The sequence below is a fragment of the Ctenopharyngodon idella genome, chromosome 17, assembly GCF_019924925.1.
Source record: "Ctenopharyngodon idella isolate HZGC_01 chromosome 17, HZGC01, whole genome shotgun sequence".
In the NCBI taxonomy this organism is placed as follows: domain Eukaryota; kingdom Metazoa; phylum Chordata; class Actinopteri; order Cypriniformes; family Xenocyprididae; genus Ctenopharyngodon; species Ctenopharyngodon idella.
The window spans coordinates 30977467-31000009 of record NC_067236.1 but is presented as its reverse complement, the minus strand read 5'-3'; the positions used below and the strand labels follow the sequence as shown (position 1 = coordinate 31000009).

Here is a 22543-nt window from a genome sequence, read left to right as displayed (position 1 = left end):
AAGTTTGCAAGAAAAGCGGAGATGCCCAATTTGTAGATTAATTGTTCTGAGTAGAACCATTGCAATGCAGCTAAACTGGATTACAAAAAATATTATTGAAGCTAAAAACAAATCATTCGCTAATCAAAAAATGGATCAGGTTTTCAAATTGAGTATTACAGTTAACAGCTCAGTGAAAGGAAAGGTTATGAGTGAACAATGATTTAAATTTAGTCTGTTCCTCACACGCATAGGCCCGGTTTCACAAACAGGGCTTAGCCTAAGCCAGGATTAAGCCTTAGTTCAATTAGGTCATTTAAGTAGCTTTTATAAACGTTCACTAGAAAAAAAAAACATTACTGGTGGGGGTTCGTGCTCATGAAGAGTGGACTTCTTGTGGATTACATTTTTATAATACTTTTATGGTACTTTTAAGTCATTTAGAGGTTTTGTAACTCAGTCATCATTTTGGATGCTTCTGAATATTTGAAAAAGAATGTAAGGCACCCAGCTGTCCCTCAACATGTGTGGGAGTAGAAGGGGAGGAATGAAACTCAATTCGTAAGTGTGAAATTATTCACTGCAGTTTCTGCAGAGCATTTAATGACTATATACTCCAAACCAGCAAAAGTTTTAAAGACTTGGCATTCAACTTGTACTGTCTGTTCACGCATGTTTGCACCAGAAGAAATAAATAAAAAGTGATACAGATCTAAAGCTAATACTGGCATAACATGAGGCAAAGTACATAATGCATCTTGGCAAAAATAAAGTATATTTTATTTACATCTGGCAGGTAGGCTACTTTTCCCTGGAAAAAAAAATCATTTAATGTAACTGACTCTCGTAAGCATAAAGAAATCCATTAATTAATAAATGAAGCAGCGCTGAGAAAAAAGAGCCGACACAAACCACTACAATCCTTTAAAGCCTTCGGGCATTTCATTCAACGGAGAACTAATGCTCTGTTTTGTTTTTGTTTTTTTTCTGTATGTTTGCAATGTAGTAGTACAGTTTACACTTACATAGCATTGTGTGTGCTCAAAGTCTATTTAAATTTGTGGCATAGCAGTCTAGTCTAAACATCCAGGCTGGTTACTAAATGTTGTTGGTTCAAACCCTGCGACGGTTGATCCATTAACTGTCACCATTGTGCCCCTAAGCAAGTTATAACTCCAGGATACCCTACTGAGTCAATAGTGTACTGTCAGATAACGGACGCATTAATTTGTGTCCATCAAATTAAGTAATTAATATAAGCAGGACAGTAATATTAATGATAAAGTAATGTTACAGTATGATTGTTTTAAGTAGTTTGAGAGGTAAAAACACATCTTTTTACTGAGCTGTATGTGCAAAGTAAAATTCAAGAGATGTGCGAGAAAAAAAAATGCCTGTCTAAAAATCTAAAAATATATTTTATTTAAGAAAACTTTAGGTATAAGTGGACCAATTAACCAACTAAACTACATTTCCCCCCCTATGAATCATATCTAGAGCATGTGTCAACCTTTTAAGACAGTAAAACCCACTGATATAATGCCACCCGCTTTTAATTTGAGTTTAACAAAATAGTAATTATTATATGATTGTTATTATTCATTGAAAGAGATTTTTTTGAGATATTAAAAACTTGGGACGGCTAGGGGTGGCTATATTTCCATATTTCCAACCCGATCTCATTAGAAAATTCTTATGAGTTGGTAATTATGTATGACTTTGTGCGATTAGTACAAAAACATTTTTACTGTATGAAAACAACATACAAATAAGTCCGCCACCAATTCACAAAAACATTAGTAGAAGTAGTTTTAGTTTTAGTTAATTGCGCATATTTCTCTCAAAATTACGATTAAAATTTGAGACATATTAAGAAAGCTGGTAACTTATAATACAATTATACATTATTATTTACCATGAAACTCCAGATAGGCTATACTTATATATTTATTTATTTATTTTCATGTAGGTGCAGTGAAACAAAGTGTCACATAAACTGTCAACACAGATTCCAAATGTACCTTAACAGACACAAACAATTTATAATAATAAGTGGATTTTTACTCCAATTCATGCAACGACAGGTGGCCCAATTCACATTTAAATCTTATTACAAATCTTATTTACATCTTATTACAAATTATTATTACATTAATCTTTCCTGATTGTATGGTGAAACACCACGACTCGAATTCACACATGACCGATCAGATTTGACTGGCATTCACTTTTAATTCGTCTGTAATCCAAAGCCAGACAACAAGTTCTCAACACTGAAAATGGGCTTTTATGTGTCAATCATTTACACAATTGGCAGGGTATAATCATCTTCTGGAAGTGAAAAACGATCAACGGTTTGATAAATCTGTCTAAAACAATAATCAGAACTGTGGGAGTAAAATACTCCTGCACAACATGCGTGCATAACAATCAAAAACGCGCAGTACAGCGGGATGTTATTTTCATAAATGTACCTATTGTGTTTTCTGCCACGCGATAGAACCATGAGTTTCTTTAAACACAGGAGTTTGTTTTGTTGGTGCTCGGATATTGCTGACACACTAATCTTGGTTTCGTCGAAAGTACAGGTAAACAAAGCACACGTCCTAGATTTTTACACTGGCTATCTAGAGAGAGAGAGAGGCCGTTTATATTTAAAATTAAACGACCAGCATAAATATTATGCAGGAAATACAAATCTTGAACTCACCTCTCATCCAGTCAACAACCTGTTTTGGTGTCCACCTCGTTACTGGATCCATTGATTTAAAATTTGAGTCCAGCCGGTAGAGTCCTTCTCAAGAGCTGGAGATTAATAATGAAGCACGTAAAGCACCAGTGTGTGATCGGCACTGTGAAATGAGATCATTCTTTCAGTCTGTCCTCTAGAAATCCAGGAGTAAGCACGGCTCAAGAGATATCTCCATTTGAACCAGCCGATTCTCTCACATGGACTGAGCGATCGGGATAAACTCACGAGGAAGCACATGTATCAGATTTCAGTGAGTGATCCTCCCCTCAGCCGAACGGAGGAGGAGCAGCAAGGAGACCTGCTACTGTCGGGACCCACTGTTATTAGTTGGGGCTCCAGAGTTTGCTTTTATAAATAGTATATAACCTTTCAGTTAATCGTTAGCTTTCAAATTAGGAATGCATGAGTCACAGGTATGACATCAGTATAGTGATCCGAACAAAGGAATTTATTTGGGAGATTCCTTGTAAAGTACCAAAATTCTGGCTATCAGTTGTTTGTGGAGGTGGGAAATTACTTTTTACTTGAACTATTACTTTTTGCTTTTACTTTAAAAGTATTACAATATTTGTTGTATTGTTAAAACAGAATTTAATTTAAATTAGTAGTCCAACTTAGGTGTCTTTAAAGTCACCATGAAATCAAAATGGCCAATTCTTATTTATTTATTTATTTATTTTTTATGGAATATTGCAGTATTTATTAAGTTTTATCTGTGCACATCATGTTTTAAAAAAATCATGTGCCTCATAATCTAAGTCAAAATAACTTCCCCTCCCTCATGCAGCGACATATCTTCTCTTGATGACGTGTTTACCGGCACAAGGGTGGGACAACCTGTCACTCACAGGAGATTGACCAGTAGCAAACCACAGCCATCCAATCAACTCCCCATGGACAAAATCAAGTATTTTTTTTCTTGTTTGAAAAGTCATTTCTTTCAAAATACGTCACAGTAGGGAAGAAAAGACTATCGCAACTTCTGTTACTTGACAAACAGAAGGGTGAATACCAAACATTGTTATTGCATCCTTGAAGAGCCCTTCGGGAAGGGGATGTCATTTGTTGGGGCAACTGAACGACTGAATACCTTCAACAAGTCTGTTAGCAAAGGGTACATGCGATGGTCACTTCAAGGAAGTGATTTTATTCTTTATGGTCATGTAATGCAGGGTGGCAAATCGTCTCGGTTACGACTGTAACCCTGGTTCCCTAAGAAGGGAACGAGACTGTGTGTTAGAATGCTGACACTATGGGAATGCTCCTGCATGACTGCGTCTGAGGCATGTGTGAAATCACTCCAATCTCATTGGCGAAACATAGTCCTGTGACAGATGACGGTGCACCTGCAAACTATAAAGGACACCCAGACCAAACATTGTCAGCTTCTTACTGGCTGAAATAAGTCGCTCTCAGGCAAGCAGGAAGTATGGCAAAGCGACGCAGCTTCTCATTCCCTTCTCAGGGAACCAATTAACCGAGACATTCACTTTTGTTTGGCCTGTTTCAGAAAGGAGGTTAAGTGAAAAAACTGAGTATGTTATGAGGGAAACTCTGGGTTTTCCGTTTCAGAATGGGAGGTATGTCAAACCCGAGAAAGCAGGCTAAGTCAAGCCCGTTTCTGAAAGGGAGGTAACTTATACTGAGAGTCAGTTACCATGGTCTTATTTCAAGTACAAATATTTAAAAATTCTTAAATCAAGATGGATTTTCTATATAAGAATTAGGGGTGTAAGAAAATATCGATACACGTCAATATCGCGATATTATGTTTGCCGATACTGTATCGATTCTCAAAAACATCGATATTTATTTATTTACTTATTTACATACTTACTAGATTCGTGGCTTTGTGTTCGGTTTAATCCCAACCGCTAGCTGCTAGATGTCAGTGCTATCTCAGAACGTAAATTGACGCGAGAAGCACAAGGCGCGTGCATCACTGGCGTTAGCATTAGCAAACCCAGCTCACAAGACGATAGAATTATTCTGGCTCCCGCCGCGGTGTACAGAGCTCATGTGGACTCATTTTGGTTTCAGCTATAAAGAAACCACAAGGAGATCGACAAGAGTCATGTTGTTTACGAAATAGGCCATGTTAAAATCCACTACTCGGGAAACGCATTGGATCTGAGAGCTCACTTAACATCCCGACGCCATCCGAGGCGTTTCGACAGAATATGTAATATGTACTGCACGCTGTCCTCTCAATAACAAAATAAACACACAACAAAAATGACAGCAGAAAGAAAGCATCTGATCATAGCGATGTGGATGTTTGCACCAGCTCTGTTCAGCACTTCAGTGAAGGCACGTTTATTTAAACAGCACTTTATACAATAGACTGCTTTAAAGCAAGCAGCTTTACAGTATTAAATATGGAAAAGTCATGCAGTAATGGAATGGACTATGCACTTTCTGTTGTTAAATACTTCAGAAGTTAAAAACTGCTATTCTGTGAACCTTTAAAACATATACACCTAAATAATCCTGCAGTCACTTTACTAGGCTATTTTCCCTTTACTTAGATGGCACAAAATAGTGATTTGTGATATAAATGCAAATGATACTGTCTTGATTAAATAAAATAAAGTTTTTTTTCGTCAGGTTTTATGCATATGGTGGTGTTCTTTCTAGAATTAGATCCTCTTTCTTGCAATATATCGCCTTTCTTACAGTATTGCAATATATCACAATATATCGTATCGTAACCCCTGTATCGTGATTCGTATCGTATCGCCAGATTCTTGGCAATACACAGCCCTAATAAGAATGCTTAACATTTTACTTAATAAAAATAATCTTAAAGGGTTAGTTCACCCAAAAATGAAAATTCTGTCATTTATTACTCACGCTCATGCCGTTCCACACCCGTAAGACCTTCGTTAACCTTCGGAACGCAAATTGAGATATTTTTGTTTTTTTTGTTCTCTTCAGGATAATATAAAGTTCAAACAACACCAAATAAGACAAACAATTCATACAGAGCCGTTTACTGAAGACACAGTAGTTGATGATGTTTGGTCCGGGTGTCCTTTATAGCTTCCTGGTGCGCCATCATCTGCCATGTAACCATTATAAAATTGACCATTATTCTAGCATAAATTGATGTAATTTCTTAATGACTTTGGAATGTAGTGGTAAGTTTACTGAAATGAAGCAGCCTTAATGACGTATGCAGCCAACAAGTGCAACCTCCGGAGGACGCAACGTTCGGAATGAGACACAGCTATGGTCTTTCACTGATCCCTTTACAAGTGTGTTACAAATGGATACATTATGACACACAAGTGCCCTGCTCCCTCCAAAGTCCTCACTTCAAGGGCTACCCTTCAGATTGAGTAAGGCATGGATGCCGATTGGAATTCGCCCATAGTGTTGATGTTGCACTGCAAAACACTTTTGCTGCTACTGAGGTGGGATACGGGTTAGGGACAGGTTTGGTGGTTTAAGGGTTTAGGGTTAGGAAAGGGTAAACAGTGTAATCATAGATGTAATTACAGAAATTAATTATAGATGTAATAACATCATAATACAGATGCATTTTTTTTTTTTTTAACATAGGTAGAATGTAAAACATGTATGTATACAATAAGTGCATTGTATCAAATTATTCTTTTAAATGTTTGTACATTATGTTTGTCCAAACTAATTACAATGAATTATTTTGATCTATTACTAAAGGTAAAATTGTCCTGAAAAAAAAAAAATGGCTCAGAAAAGTAAAGTTAGGTCTGAAAAAAGCTATAACATCAACTGTTTTCAGATGACCCTTAGTTTTATATGTTGCTATTTAATGCAGTGAAATGCATAGGCTATATTTTAAGTGTGGTTTAAGCCTTCACTGATTTACTGATTGTATCATGTTAACTGTAGTGAATATTCCTATGATGTTTCATCCCGTCAAATGTCGCTTCACTCATGAGGTTGTATGTCCCTTATTACAGTGCAGATTCCAGTTGTCTGACTGAACCAGTGTTGTTAATAAACTAAAAATATTAAAATCATTTTTGTTAATTGATATAAAACTGAAGTATATAAAAATTAGAAAGAGGAAGAAAATTTGAAATGTTGTCTTGGCAACTAAGTATACTAAAATCATTTTAAGCTGAAGTACTAAAAAATACTAAAACTAAAACTGAAATAAAAATAAAATATTAAAAATAAATTAAAGCTAAATAGAACAAAAACTAATAAAAATGACACAAGCTCATAAAATTACTAAAACTTAATTAAAATTAAAATGAAATCTAAAAATATGAAGATTAAAAAGCTATTTCAAAATATTAATAAATACTATACCAGTATATGATTAACACTAAAATAACACTGGACTGAACATTGCAGACTTGTGATAGTATGCAAGTAAATTTTTAATCGTACCACACTGCAGTGACTACATTTTTGAAATGAATAATATAACTGCACCCAGCACATGAAAACCCTTATTTCTATGTGAGGGCACAATAAATCAGGGGACTTTTGACACTGGAATTCATGGCAGCATCATGATCATGTGGTCTGTAAGTTCTTATGCTGGGAACACCCTGTTCCAGTGCGGATGAAACCAGTCTATGCTACAGTTTATAGACAAACATAGACATTAAGAGCTTCCTGCCTATAGACGTTTTCAGACTCACGCTTCCTTCTAAATGAACCATACATACTAAAACATTCAAAATAATTACAATCAGTCCTGCCCTAAAAACAGATGAGAACTGAAAGTGAACATAAATCAACTTGATTCTTCAAACAGCATATACTCTACATTTTATTTGTATGCTCCAGATCAGTGTTATTTAGCATTAGTTATATACTATTATAGAGTTTATTAATATTTTGAATTAGCTTTTATATATATATATATATATATATATATATATATATATATATTCAGTTTATATACATCATATTTAATTTTTAGTCATTTTATGTGTTTGTCATATTTATTATTATTATTATTATTATTATTATTATTGTTTTATTTATTTATAGTTAGCAATTTTAGTGCTTCAAATTAAACTTATTTCAAGTTGCCAAGGCAGCATTTCTAATTTTGTTTAGTTCAAAATTTTCTGTATAATATTTATATTTTATTTCATTTCAGCGTATTAATAAAATGTACAAATTAAGAAAAATATCTAATCCAAATATTTAAAGTAATCAATAACAGCTTTAGGAATTAATGGCATTTAACCCCTTGCTCTTTTTATTTATTGCCTTTTTTCATTTCACATATTTTAGTAATCATCATAAGTTAGGTATCATTTGAGAGCTTACGAACTCAAGATTCAGCCTGTGAAATCCGGTTTGAAATTCAATGTTGCCTTACCATGGTACTTTAATTTCTTTAGCGAGCTCCTCCCCTAGTGGGTTGGGTCAGGTTTTATATTACAATATTTATTTTAGCTACTTTATAGTCAAAACCTTTTCTAATTTTGACAAAACATATCGTCGGAAAGGTCTGAGTCTCATGGTTCCATATTTGGTGTCTATTTTGTGATAGAAGTGATATTTGGACATAAATATATAAGTTTGCAACAGGAGAATGCACAAAAAAAAAAAAAAAAAAAAAAAATCAATAGAATGTCATGACACCCGGTGGCTATTTTTGGTATAGCGCCTAAACACAATTTCATAGTTACTTCAGTTTTTGTGATATCAACTTCAAATTTGGAACACAACTTGGATAGATATACGGCTTTCATTTGATAGCAATTTTAGAGTAAAATATATTTGATAAAATATACTTTTTATATAAAAAATAAAAAATGTTTAGTACAGTACATTTGATGTACAGTAAATTTAAACTTCCATAACTTTTTCATACTTTAATATTTTCAAGTGCTTTCACTTCAGACCTAACTTAGGTCTGTACTCCAAAGCATTCTTGAATTACAAGTTTGTATAGTGCATTTTCATATCTATTCAAAAATAGGGGTGACAGTTAAGGGGTTTCACCTAAATTCAAATTTTTTTTTGAGACTAACTTTTTTCTCTATGAAGGCTTTAATATTTACATAAATGCATGAATTTGCCCAAATCCTCAACTAATCCATAATGAAACTAAAGCTATGAATGAACACTCAGAAGGCAAGAATGGTTTTACCATTGCTTTGTAAACTGTTTATTAGCTGTTTTGCATTATAATCAGCTATTTAAAATGGATATATGTTTAAAGTAACATTTCAGACCTCACCAGACAGTGAGGAACACATTGACACCTGAAACACATGACAATAGCAGCAGCTCGCAGAATCACACAGGCATCATGAAACACTGTGATTCTTTACACGTTTGATGATTCATAAAACATTTACATTTAAAGTCAAAAAGGCTACACAGTATAAGGCTACTATAAATTCTATTATTTATGTATATAACCAGCAAAAATAAGATATATTGAGTACCATCATATTATTTGTATTTCGTTTTGCCGTCATGTCCTGGTTTTCTGTTGCACGGGGACAGGGGCATGAACAGGGGACAAAAAAACAAACACTGTTGCTGACACACAGTGAACCCTGCATACCGAATCAGATCCTGAATCACTTAAATGTCTTCTGAATTTCAGCAGTCCAAAGACAAATACAGCCCCAGTTGCAGTAATGTGCATCTGGTTAAAGAAGAACAGAAGAACATACTGATTGTGTGACAAAAATTGTGTCAAAAAACAACCTGGAATTGGTGAAACTGGCTAAATTGGAATGCTTGTCAGTATGAGAAATGTCACAGGGGTCTGATGGTCAAGTTTGGGAATATTAGGAGCTTTCAGCGACAGGGCTCTGAATTTTCTTGTTGAGGTACTCAAGAACAAAGACCTGCAGGATCTTGTTGAGATTGCCGATGGAGGTACGATCCAGGTTATCCTCGTTGTCATCAAAAGTGTGCCACACCGAAGGGAAAGGAGTCGAAATGAGATGAAGAATCCGGACCCCTGCGAGGGCAGAGAAATGGTGAACGTGCTTTCTCCAAATACAACATGTTCCTGGATCAACATTCCACTCAACCAATCAGATTTGAGGGTCAGGTTTACAGTTTATGTGAGGTTTAGGGTTACAACCAGGGTTAGGTGCTTCAACATCAGTGTTATTATCATTTTTCTCTGATTTTAGGGATAAGTTATGGGTGTGGATAGGGTTAGGACTCAATTTTCAGACAGAAATGTTGTTCCAGGATCAACAAAATATGTTGATATGGCTTACTGTAAATGCTTTTTTATATGAACATTCATATTAATCTCATAAGTCTTTTACCTTGATTGAGAAATGGTATGTGGTCATCCAGAATTAGACCCACATGCAGGCCAGGCCAGAAGTACTGAACCTCATTAGGGTGATTCTGTAGGTGACCAAGCGCATGCAGCCGACGCTCTAGACAACAGAAAAGAGAGTTTTCCTGTCAATATCAGTTCAGTTGGAATATTTCATTCATTATTTTATAAAGGTTAAAGGTGCATATGGTAGTGTATTTGTTTATGTTGTGCTTGTTAATATGGCAGCTGTCTTTGATTATACTGACACCTAGTGGTGTAGATGCAAAAGCACCAGCTCTCAGTAAACAACAGAATATGAGAGAGGAGTTACAGAGATCAATCCTTATAAGGCAAATTAATTCTGAGTATCTTAGATTTTAGATAGAATATTACCAGTTACAGTATATTTTTGTTCACCTTGTGAGAAAGAAGTGTGCTTCATTGTATTGAATGTGCACTTGTAGTGTACTTTAAAGTATATATTTAAAAGAAACTGTACTGTAAAATATTACTGGAATAAAAAGCCACTTAAGTGCAAATTAAAAGTTTTACCATACAGTATATTTTAAATCATTATGTTTAATTGTGCTTCAAAGATGTACACTTATTTTTGATGTGTTATAATTTTAACTGTAATGCATTATTAAATATAATTTTTAAAGTTAATATATTTTAAATGTACTAAACTGCAACTTCATCATTACAAATGTGTAATTATAAATATATTTAAATGCAAATTTCAATAAAAATGACATAGAAGATTTTAGTTAGCATAAATGTACCCTCCAGTACCCTTCAACTAAAACAATAAAAGTCATTATGAAACTACACATAATAAGCCCCATTTAGGTGGGTCAAAAAACTGCATTTAATCTAAATTTAAACAATACTATACAAAAATACATTTTCATTAAATTGCAAATTACATGTCGGAAAACATTAAGTTCAGTTCCACATAAGTATATCCTTTGAAAGTATATTTTTCCATAATAAGTCTTTTTAAAAGTATGCAAAAGCGTACTTTTTTCACAAGGGTCTGCTAATGAAAAAAGCTCTGAATGAAGGCAAACGAAAATCAACTGCACAAAAGCAACCAACGGCAGCAGTGTTTAGTTTCTAAACGAATCAGTGAGTGAATTGACTGAGTGAATGATTCACTGACTCACATATATGATGAACATTTGAATTGAACCATTCAAGTATTTGCATCAATTATTTTCTTATAGACATTTGTTTAGACTTATTGTCATCCATAACCAAACCTAACTAAATGTCTCAGAGGAAAAGAAAGCGAAAACATGCGACACAAGAAAACAGAGCAGAACAATTACTAACCAATATTTTGTAGTCTGGAAAGCCATCGGGTCGTACTAGAGAACTGATTACCAAAGCGAGGATTAGGACCTCCAATCAAGTCCAGTAGAACAAACAGATCCTGGGGAGAAATTGAATGAAGGAAGGACTTTAAACAGTTTTGTTGTTTGCTTGCATTCATATTTTTTAGCCGTACATTCACAATATGATTGTCCATTTACATATACGTAATTCAGGACTTAGTCAAATTCTGTTGTGATGGTGAATGGTGTACATGTGCCATCTAAATGTATATCTGCCGATAGCACAGCAGTATGATAGCTGTGTATAAGGAGCCCACAGAAACTTAAGTTGTGAATTTTTTCCTCTCTGCCACAGTCTTAAAATCTCATGAGGAGGTATGAATGCACAAATTATCAGTGAATAACAACTTGAATATTGGTCTGTTCCTCATACAAAGTTTAAGAAATCTTATAGCATAGCACACAAGTCATATGGACCACTTTAATGGTACTTTTTGTATTTGGACAGGCTAAATTTCAAAATATCTCATTTTGTAATCCATGGAGGAATGTAAGTTTGGCTGTATGTCAACTATTTTTATGTATTAATCATTGTTTATGAGAGAACTGTACAATGCTGTCGAGCTGGCTGGTGGTGGTGGCTTCCGGTGGATGTGCCGTTGTCGCCATTTTGTGGGCTAGATGACGAGATCCGTACAGAGAGTCTTCAGAGGTCCACTGATAAAGAGCCTCCTCTCCATCGAAGAAGAATAACTGCAGAGACAGATCTGACCCAGAGTCCTGTGAGGAAAAAAACAAATACATACTGCCATCTACTTGTGACACTACAGAATACAGCACAAATAATATCATTTAATATGTAAATTTATAATTAATCCCATGATTCTAATCAAATGAATATGGAACTAAATAATTTGGCACAAAATAAAGCTAAGCTTTGAACTGACAAAGAGAGTTCTGTACTGAACCACTGAAAATAACTTAGCAACCACGTTGCCACATCCAAGCAACCACAAAGAACACCCAATTGCAGCAGTTCGGAAATAAAATGTCTGGTGAGTGGTGCTTAAAAAAGAACGTACCACCTACTCAAACCCTGCCCTAAACCTAACCAATAGTGTTAAAAGCAAATTTGTGAAATAAAAAATGCATATGCTGAGGCAACAATGCCATTTTTGCTCCGAATCGTTGCACCAGGTGAGCTACAGTAGCAAATTTACTGCATACATATTGAGCTGCTAATGTGATGCAAACATTACAATGTATTAGTTTACAAATCGTGCACTATGGTCAAAGTGTTTTGAGGTCATAACACAGTATTGTGCAGTGAACTGCGTGAAAATAAGTCTTCATTATTCGATAATCTGCCCATGTAATTTGTTGCTGTTTTAGTGTTCATTTCAGCTAGAAACTGCAGTGAACTGATCGCAGGAACCAGGGTCTAAATAAAGTTCCGGGTAAAAATTTCCCCCTCAGAAAGTCCCTGCTCATGAGGTAGTACTTTTTCAAAGTTCAGGAACTTTCGGGGATGGGACTTGGGCTCTGAACATGCTGATTGGTTGAGTTCATGCAGCATTTTATGTCAACCACTATTTTTAAAAGTCTGCTGCGGTGCGTGCAGAAAGAGTTGTTTGATATTCGAATCAACAATGGAGTTTAAAAAATACGACAGATGGACCGACGACGAGGTTCAGGCTTTATTAAGCTTATACAGTTGCAAGAAAAGGTATGTGAACCCCTTGCAGAATCTGAGAAAATGTGAATAATTTTAACAAACTAAGAGAGATCATACAAAATGCATGTTATTTTTTATTTAGTACAGTCCTGAGTAAGAAATTTTACATAAAAGATGTTTACATATAATCCATAAGACAAAAAAATAGCTGTATTTATTAAAATGACCCAGTTCAAAAGTTTGTGAACCATTGATTCTTAATACTGTGTGTGGTTACCTGGATGATCTACAACTGTTTTTTTGTTGTGTGATGGTTGTTCATGAGTCCCTTGTTTGTTCTGAGCAGTTAAACTGAGCTCTGTTCTTCAGAAAAAATCTCCAGATCCCAAAAATTCTTCAGTTTTTCACCATCTTTTGCATATTTGAACCCTTTACAGCAGTGACTGAATGATTTTGAGATCCGTCGTCTTTTCACACTGAGGACAACTGAGGGACTCAAACACAACTAATAAAAAAGGTTCAAACATTCACTGATGCTCCAGAAGGAAACACGATGCATTAAGAGTCGGGGGGTGAAAACTTTTGAACAGGATGAAGAGGTCCAAATTTTTCTTATTTCGCTTGAATATCATTTATTTTCATTTAGTACTGCCCTTCGGAAGCAACAGAAAATCCTTGCATGTTTCCCGGAAGACAAATTAAATACAATTTACCTTGATCTTCAAATTCCAAATGTTTTCACCCCCCGACTCTTAATGCATCGTGTTTCCTTCTGGAGCATCAGTGAATGTTTGAACCCTTTTTATTAGTTGTATTTGAGTCCCTCAGTTGTCCTCAGTGTGAAAAGACGGATCTCAAAATCATACAATCACTGCTGTAAAGGGTTCAAATATGCAAAAAATGCTGGAAAACTGAAGAATTTTTGGGACCTGGAGATATTTTCTGAAGAACAGAGCTCAGTTTAACTGCTCAGGACAAACAAGAGACTCATGAACAACCATCACACAACAAAAAAACAGTCGTAGATCATCCAGGTAACCACACACAGTATTAAGAATCAATGGTTCACATACTTATGAATGGGGTTATTTTAATAAATTCAGCTATTTTTTTTTCTTGTGGATTATATGTAAACATCTTTTATGTAAAATATCTTACTCAGGACAGTACTAAATAAAAAATAACATGCATTTTGTATGATCTCCCTTATTTTGTTAAAATTATTAACATTTTCACAGATTCTGCAAGTGGTTCACATACTTTTCTTGCAACTGTACGTGGAGGACGAAATCTAGCGGAAACTGCAAAGTCGCGAACGGTCCTACGTCACCGCCTAATCTTCACGGTACTTTACACCATGAAGGAAACGCAGACAGCAACAGGTCTGGGGGAAAAAAGCTCCTAGGACAAATTGTTCCAGGTAATTTCAGTGGAAACACGGCTTTAGACCTCTTCCAACAGGCTTTTGCAGGTGGGAACGGGACAAAACGTGAAAGTTCTAACAATCTAACATATTTTTGGCGGAAGCGGTACATAATCTTGCAGGAGCGCGATTGAAAAATCCATCTGCACAGACCTCTAGATGGATGTATAAAACTTTTCCAAGAAAATTTTACTATAAAAACAAGAGTGACAGTGCTTTTTGCTGTCAGCAAAGCTCATTTGCGAAAAATATTAAAACTAAAAACAAATATAAGCAAAAACAAATAGATACATTAGATGACCTTACTAATCAACTAGTCAGCTGTTCAACCATGGTGGCCCAATCCTAATTTCTGTGTACATTACCTTCAGGGTCTTTAGTTCGTCATCTTGGGCTCTTGCCAGTTCCAGAATCATTGAGCAGGGCACAGCAGAATCCGTTGCTCCGAGAAACTCGCGGCCATCCCACTGCGGAGGGTAGTATTTGGAGTCAAAGTGACAGGCCAGCACCAACTGGCGTTTTGCAGCAGGGTTGAGAGTAGCAATTATGTTGGTAAAGGGAAGTTGGCCGTAAGGAGTATGAGCATAGAAGGCGTCCTCTGTCACTTCCCATCCTGCATTCATCGAGCTGAGGGTTGATTTAATATGCTGAAGAGAGAGAAACTCAGACACTGATTACACTGTCACATTTAAACATGAGCTTTCATACACACACACAAACACACACACTGACCTGCTGAACGTGTTGGCTTCCAGTTGAACCAGGGTACCGCACAACAAGCATGGGCTTCAGGTCTTTCTTCCACATTCGGTCCAGATCGGTATGAGCTATGACACGGCTCAGTTCAGTGGAGTTTCAGTGTGGTTGCTTCATGTTTTAGCTGAAGAGAAAAGGAATTAAAAATTTTACTCGTTGATTTATTCCACAGTGGATTTTTGCAGATGCTGCTCATTAATCTTCATCCATATTGAGCTTGTGGTGTGTATCCACTGTTTCTGTGTGTATTTGTACCTTTGAGCGGTGTTGTGGTTGAGATCAATATATTTGAGTCTGAGACTAGAAGAGCGTTGAGATCAAGTTAGGACAAACTGCAAGACTGATAGTTTGGCTGACTGGTTCTTAAGACAATCTTAACAGAGTGAATGTGTTTATGCAACTGGCACCAGAAGACGGTCGAATTTGAATCACAAGTCTGAGTCAACATGCTCCCCAGTCCATGAAAAGACCAAGGTCATTGAAATATGGTCCGTGTCCAAGATCATATTTTCATGGTCTCTGTATTGTCACGGACTTTGGAGCATGTGTCTCGCACTTGGCTCGTTTGGAGCGTTTCTTTCAGAACCTGGTGCGTTTTCTCGCTTAGTTTGTTATGTTTAGGCTTTCACACCTGCATTCACTTAGTTCAGATGAACTGCACTAGAGTTCATTGTCCCCCTTGGTGTGGTTCGTTTAGGGCAGGTGTGAATGCAGCAATAATATGAAGACATATATTTATAAACATAGAGAAGACATATTTATAGACATATAAACAGCAATAATGGGAAATGTGTTAAATAAAAAGCAGTAGTGTCTGATTCTGTGAGTGAGCACATTAGTTACAGTAGTTGAAAATTAAAGAGCGCCTCTTGGTCTTAAAATGTTGTTTAATTGTGCTTCTCCGTGCAAGAATGCTTTCCTAATGAAGCCTTGATTTCCGCTCTGCTGCATTATAACATTGATATATGGTCTCGACACAGTTAGCCTCCTAGACAGCTCTGGGAGATCCAGAGAGAGCAAGTTTGTATTTGCTGCAGTATTAATACAAATGTAGTACATAATTTAACAACGGGAATGACAGCTACATTTGTATAGTGTTTGCGTGTGTGTCGACAGTTACAAATAAGACACAATAAGCTTGTGGAGCGAACTTGTCAATCATCCTGATGGATGACGCAGAGGAAACACTGACCAATAAGAGGACAGTTGTACTCAAATGTGACTTGCATAAACACATTTTACTACGCTTTGAAATGTTGCCTTGTGAAAGCAAACCGAACCAAGAATGAAATGCAACATTATAACAAATTAAGTCCCTGTTTCAGAACAAAGCATATGATCTACAGGTCTGAAAATGCCCTTGGGTCTCGGTCTTGACTTGGACTCATATGAGCTGGCCTCGACTACAACACTGTTTGTATGTTTGTGTGCATTCACTGTATTCTGCAAGGTTATCTGTACCTAGGCAATCTTCCCTCTCTTTTACCGCTTACATGCTTCTCTCTACAGCACAGTCTAATAAAGGGAAAAATAGGGAGTGTCTGGTTGAGACAGAATTACAAAATAAACCCATCTGATAACAGGATCAATGGTGTAAGGCGGGTGGCATTAGCTTTTGACGAGACAGACTCAAGTTTGAATCTGCCTTTTTCTGAACTCATTCTTCTCCCTTTTCCCATTGCATATCAGCTCGGAGAGGCATTTATTTTGAATAACAATCAAGAAAATATTTGAAAAAAAAAAATGAAGTGCCTATCGGGTATTTAATAGTGGGAATAAAAGGTGTAGGGGTGGGCTTTAGGGACAGGGACAAGTAATGTCCTAATAAGACAGCATTCATTTATGATTTCAATAAATATAATCATATATACTGAATATATTATTATTGCATACTATTTTATAATGTACTACAATACATTGTGGTGCAAATAGTATCTGTATCCAACAACTATTTACACTATATACTGCAATTTTCACTTAGTGTAAATAACATTTAATGCAAACATCCTCTGCCTTAAAAGATCTGATAAAACATAACAAACATTATCACACTAGCTACGTTTACAGGCACCTAAATTATTCATTAGTAATTGGATTGATGCCTCAATTGGATCTCACATATTTGTCAGCTTTCCTTTCAGGTATGTCATCAAGACAAAACCAATAATTATACTCATGGTAGCTCCAGTGTATATGAATATCAGCACAGCTGTGATTCAGCTGCAGGTAATCATAGTTGTGCTGATATTCAGAGCAACAGCATGGTTGTGAGTCTGATATTGCTTTTATATCATTTTAGTGAGCTTAAAGTAGTTTCTTTTATTGCCACTTACTTTATGTATTTTTGCTTTGCCAAAATAGTTCCAAAGCATCCCTGAGCACAGCAGTAGCGTATAATTCCTGAATGAATTAGAATTTTGACACATTTAAAGACCGGAGCTAACTAACTAACACATTTATGTAATTTGACATAATACATGAGGATTAAGGAGCTCTGCTACAATAAATCCTATCCATGCAAATTGATGAACTTAAAAACCACAAAAGACCATTTATTTAGTTTTATTTAGTGTTAATGCATTAACTATAACAAAATCATGTCATTAAATATTTTAACAGATTGAGAGCCCTGGCAGTAATACTTTCTCCTATACCAGTTTAATGTGCAAAGATACGTACAGTTTGTTTGAACAATGGAAGACAACGGACAGAGTGGAATAAGTAGGGAAACCAATTTTGGCAAGTAACTTCACCTGCCAAAATGATTACCTCAACCCATTCTAATTCTAATTCTTAAATGTATGCATAACAGACCATAAAATCTCATTGGCTTAAGGCCAATTCATATCGCACTGTTTGGTTTTGTCGGATCAGTGTGTGTTACGCATGTCAGCGTCTGTTGCTGTTGGTCAAGGTTTGGTTTCACCCAACTGAACATGTTCAATCAGTGTCTGTTAGTGTCTGTTGGGGCAGTGTGAACATGACAGTTATTTTTCATAAACTTCTAAATCCACCGGCCAACTTGTTTGTTGGCGTTTGTCTTTGCGGTGTGAATTGGCATTTACAATGAATGGAACATTTTCTTTTTCATTTTCTTTAAGTCCCCCTGTAGTCAATAATTGTATTCCTTAAAACCTTTGATCACCAAAATTTCAAAGTTTTTAATGTGAAAAAAATTCTTCATGCCTTAAAATAGCTTGAATGTAACTCTACACCCTTGCCTCATTTAGTATACAGGGATCTATGAATATGCTAATTAGCCCCACCTCCACTCACTCGCACAAGCTCAGAGATCCACTCGGTCAACTTACTGAGGTAAACGCTGCACAATGGTATGGCTCTTCGGAGCTGTGTCTTCAACATAACACATAACATCGGACACATAACGGTAATTAATATGATTAGTGTTTTGCTTGACTGTGTTATCAAATAGCTAATAATGTGTTGCTAATGTTACACAGACCATGTTCCCATTCACCATCTCAGAGTCAGCTGCCTTCTAACAATCACTTTCACTTTCAACAACTCAGAACATCATTGGAGAAAGGCATATAGTTCATCATAACATCGTAATATACGTCATACACCTCTTATATTGCTAAATCTACACGGTTTTTCATATCAACAGAAAAATATACCGGCATAACCTGGCTTCTCTCGAGACTAACCTGTTAGTTTGCTGTTAATGATATGCTAAAGCCCGCCGGCACGTTGACGTGATTGGTTAAGAGGTAGTTTGTGACGTCAGAAACACCAGTGATTTCAAACCGCGGGTTTGAGACTGTCTTTAGATCACTGCAGTTTTAAGCAGAAAATACTCAGCAATGGTGTTGACATATGAATTTGCACATGGTTTGTCTTAAAGTATATTAAAAACACCACACAGACATATAAACAACATTAAAAACTTGATTTTCACCACAGGGGGTCTTTAAAAAACAAAAGTAAAGTAGATTTATATAATATTTTGAAGCTCGCGCAGCTAGTGACGTCCTCACATGCTTACATTTACATCATGCATAAACTCAATCTTCTGGTGAATGTGTACAGTGATGGTTTATAGTTTGAAGTGTTTAAAATATTAGTATTTTCCATACATACAACTATTGTTTTGTTTCAGAAGTCATAGATTCATCCATTGGGGTCATAAGGATTACCACCATGATGGCTGTATGTGTTTTTTTGGAGCAACAACATTTGGGCACCCATTCTCTCGCATTATATCGACTGGATGGATTATTTTTCTAAAAATCTTTATTTGTGTTCATCCTAAGAAAGAAAGTCATATACATCTGGGATGACATGAGGGTGAGTAAATAATGAGAGATTTTTATTTTTATTTTTGGGCTGACTACCCTTTAAGGTGGCTGGGACATCTTCAGTGGAATGAATCTGTGACTCATAATGAATCATATATTAAAAAGTCTACTCTTACTCAATATACAAAGCTGAAAAAAGGAAATACCCAACTTACAATACAATCTAATTCAGTGACTCCTATTACAGTCAGAAACAACATGATGATTATACTCTAGCTTAATGGTAATGTTGCAACCAAACTATGTAGTCTTCTTTGTAGGAGAAATTATACACCGCATATATGTCTAGAGGATAATTACGTGTTCAAACTACACTATACATGGCAACAGAAGGGTTCTGAAACGACGCAGCTGGAGGAATGTTCATAGAGGATTTCAGAGAGTCTGAAAGGCTTCTGATTATATGATCTTTCTTGAATAACAATGTTAAGATGGATAGAAACACCTAATCAAACTACTTCTGCTTTAAACATGATATTGATCTTCTGATGACAAATACATTTGGTTTTGTTTGGTCTCAAAGTCCAATTGTGCCGTGATTATTGATTCTGCATGTGTTATTTGAGCCACTTAAAGTGATAGTTCACCCAAAAATACAATTTTTTCCATGATTTACTCACCCTCAAGCCACCCTAGGTGTATATGACTATCTTCTTTCATTCGAACATAATCAGAGATATATTTAAAAATATCCTTAGTCCTCCAAGCTTTATAATGGTTGTGAATGGGGGGATGCGTTTTGAAGCCAAAATTAATGCATCCATCCATTAAAAAAAAGTAATCTATATGACTCCAGGGGGTTAATAAAGGTCTTCTGAAGCAAAGCGATGCGTTTTTGTAAGAAAAATATCCATATTTAAAACTTTATAAATTCAAATAACTAGCTTCCGGCGGATGACTGTATGCAGAATGCGCAAGTCGATTTGTGGCGGAAGAGTATCCTTTGACCTGACGCACAACGTAATGACGAACGCGGAGGTGCAGAGGATAGAAGACAAATCACCGGTCACGGATTATAAGTCTAAAACGATGATTTTTAAAGAGAAATGTCGGAAGATTTCGATATAAGAGGAGCTAAAATTTGTTTGAACCGCGAGAGGCGTCTAAGCTTACAATACCCCTACATCCTGCGTCATACATCGCGTCAGAGGATTAACTCATTTGGCGCAAATCAACTTGCGCATTCTGCGTACAGTCGTCTGCCGGAAGCTAGTTATTTGAATTTATAAAGTTGTAAATATGTATATTTTTCTTACAAAAATGCATTGCTTCACTTCAGAAGGCCTTTATTAACCTACTGGAGTCGTATGGATTACTTTTTTTTACGGATGGATGCATTATTTTTTACTTCAAAACGCACCCCCCACCTCATTCACAACCATTATAAACCTTGGAGCACTAACGATATTTTTAAATATATCTCCGATTGTGTTCGTCTGAAAGAAGATAGTCATATATGGCTTGAGGGTGAGTAAATCATGGGGTAATTTTCATTTTTGGGTGAATCAGATATGTTTATACATTGTAGTCATTTGATCGACAAAAAATTTAACAAGTTACGTGTCAAGGTGAGGAAAATAAGATTATAAAAGATTATATTACACTTGGCATTTTCACTTATCTGATCACATGCTGAAAAAATACTATTGCAACAGTAGCATCATACAAATATGGATAATAAATTTCCACAAAATACTGATCTGATCTTTAGAACCGAACAAAGAGAATCAATTCAAAAGAGTTTGAAAGTCTATATTAAGATCTCCTGCTGGTGGATCAATGACGGGGATCTTGCTCCCATAGCAACTAGACAATGAGAGACAGACTGAGCAACATGAACTGAGGTCTAAAGATGCAAGTGACCAGATCATGTGCTTGTAAAGCCATGAAGCAAATGAACCTTACTTTCCTCAGCGAGTTTAACTGATCACTGTCACACATCTATTGGAGATTTGAAATTAAAAAAGAAGACATACAACAAATAGATGAATGAATGAATGCATAAATAAATAAAACAGACTGTAAATCATTAAACTGCTTTATGGTGTGTATTAAAAACAGACAAACGTTCCATAAGGAGATGTTAATACATTTAAAGGCAGAAACACCCTCCCTTCATGAAAAGAATACAGCCTATAAAATTCATGACCCCGAAAAATAAATAATTCTAACTCAACATTGTTTAGATATCTTCTCTATACCCGCTCTCTTAAAATAAATGGTTAAAATGATGCAAAATAAAGAGTCAGTTGTGTAAAGACTGATACCTTCTCCTCCTGCCACGGAACAGTGTCGCAGCTCGTCAGTGTCGCGAGGATGCCAATCAAAGCCAACAGTCTCGTGGTCCAGCGTCGTTCGGCCATCTCCTCCGTTGTGTCCGCGCGACGGTCTCCCGCAAACTCCAGACAATCATGTGAGAAAACAATTTACAAATCCTACTATGGAGAAAGCCTTACTCGTGAATATTAATAACGTTCTGTGACGCTCGACAAGCTGATTTGCTGAAAGACAGACATTGCTAGCTGCTGGCGTGTTGAAAGGCTTGGCTCATGAATATTAACCACTTAGCAGGACAGGTCGCTCAAAGAAGGTTTCCAAGCAACGTCAGCGGCTTTATGAATATTCATGAGTTCGATTCGGCACAAAGAACCAGCTGTTATCTAGCGCTGGAGTTTTGTTTTGTTACTTCGCCTCCTTTTCCTGTCCTTAAATAACGAAACAATTTATATAATACTGAGTTCTTTTCTTTGTACTAATGGGTTCCATTAATTTTCAAAGATAAAAAAAAATCATTATAAAATAAAAATAAAGAATTATAAAGATAAAGTTTTAAGGCTATAACTGGTGCATTTCTAACAATAAAGCGGAGTAAAAGGAATTCGAACCCAACTGTTGTTTATTTTTACCTTACCGTACCATAAACAATACTATTTACGAAAACTCAACTGCATATTAAAAATAATGCCAGTGATCTTGTGACATGGCTGCCCATTTAGCCAATAGCGATGTATAAAACACTAACTGTAGTAGGGACAGTTCGCCTTAAG

General features: G+C 35.9%; 2 protein-coding genes across 5 annotated transcripts in view; both read right to left on the bottom strand.

Moving 5' to 3' along the window:
• LOC127498377 (connector enhancer of kinase suppressor of ras 3-like) overlaps positions 1–3048 on the bottom strand; it is a 56662-nt gene extending 53614 nt beyond the window's left edge. For 3 of the 4 annotated variants that reach the window (XM_051867655.1, XM_051867657.1, XM_051867656.1), the window contains exon 1: positions 2690–3048. In XM_051867655.1, coding sequence (XP_051723615.1) covers positions 2690–2741 — 52 coding nt within the window. In that variant the 5' untranslated portion in view covers positions 2742–3048. The remainder of the gene's footprint in view (positions 1–2689) is intronic. The other variant, XM_051867659.1, reaches the window with a different exon arrangement.
• Positions 3049–8831: 5783 nt separating this feature from the next.
• qpct (glutaminyl-peptide cyclotransferase) lies at positions 8832–21992 on the bottom strand. The gene is made up of 7 exons (XM_051868346.1): positions 21764–21992; positions 15154–15301; positions 14787–15068; positions 11936–12103; positions 11322–11421; positions 9988–10104; positions 8832–9668 (listed from the first exon to the last, which is right to left on the bottom strand). The coding sequence occupies exons 2-7, from the start codon at positions 15226–15228 to the stop codon at positions 9493–9495; spliced, it is 918 nt and encodes a 305-aa protein (XP_051724306.1). The 5' UTR covers positions 15229–15301; positions 21764–21992; the 3' UTR covers positions 8832–9492.
• Positions 21993–22543: the final 551 nt, after the last annotated feature.

Coding starts and splice junctions, on each gene's coding strand:
- qpct (XM_051868346.1), bottom strand. CDS start 15,228: ATGTGGAAGAAAGACCTGAAGCCCATGCTTGTTGTGCGGTACCCTGGT. Junction 10,105..11,321: donor TTCCAGACTACAAAATATTG/GTTAGTAATTGT, acceptor TCTGTTGTCTAG/AGCGTCGGCTGCATGCGCTT. Junction 9,669..9,987: donor CATACCATTTCTCAATCAAG/GTAAAAGACTTA, acceptor CTGCCCTCGCAG/GGGTCCGGATTCTTCATCTC.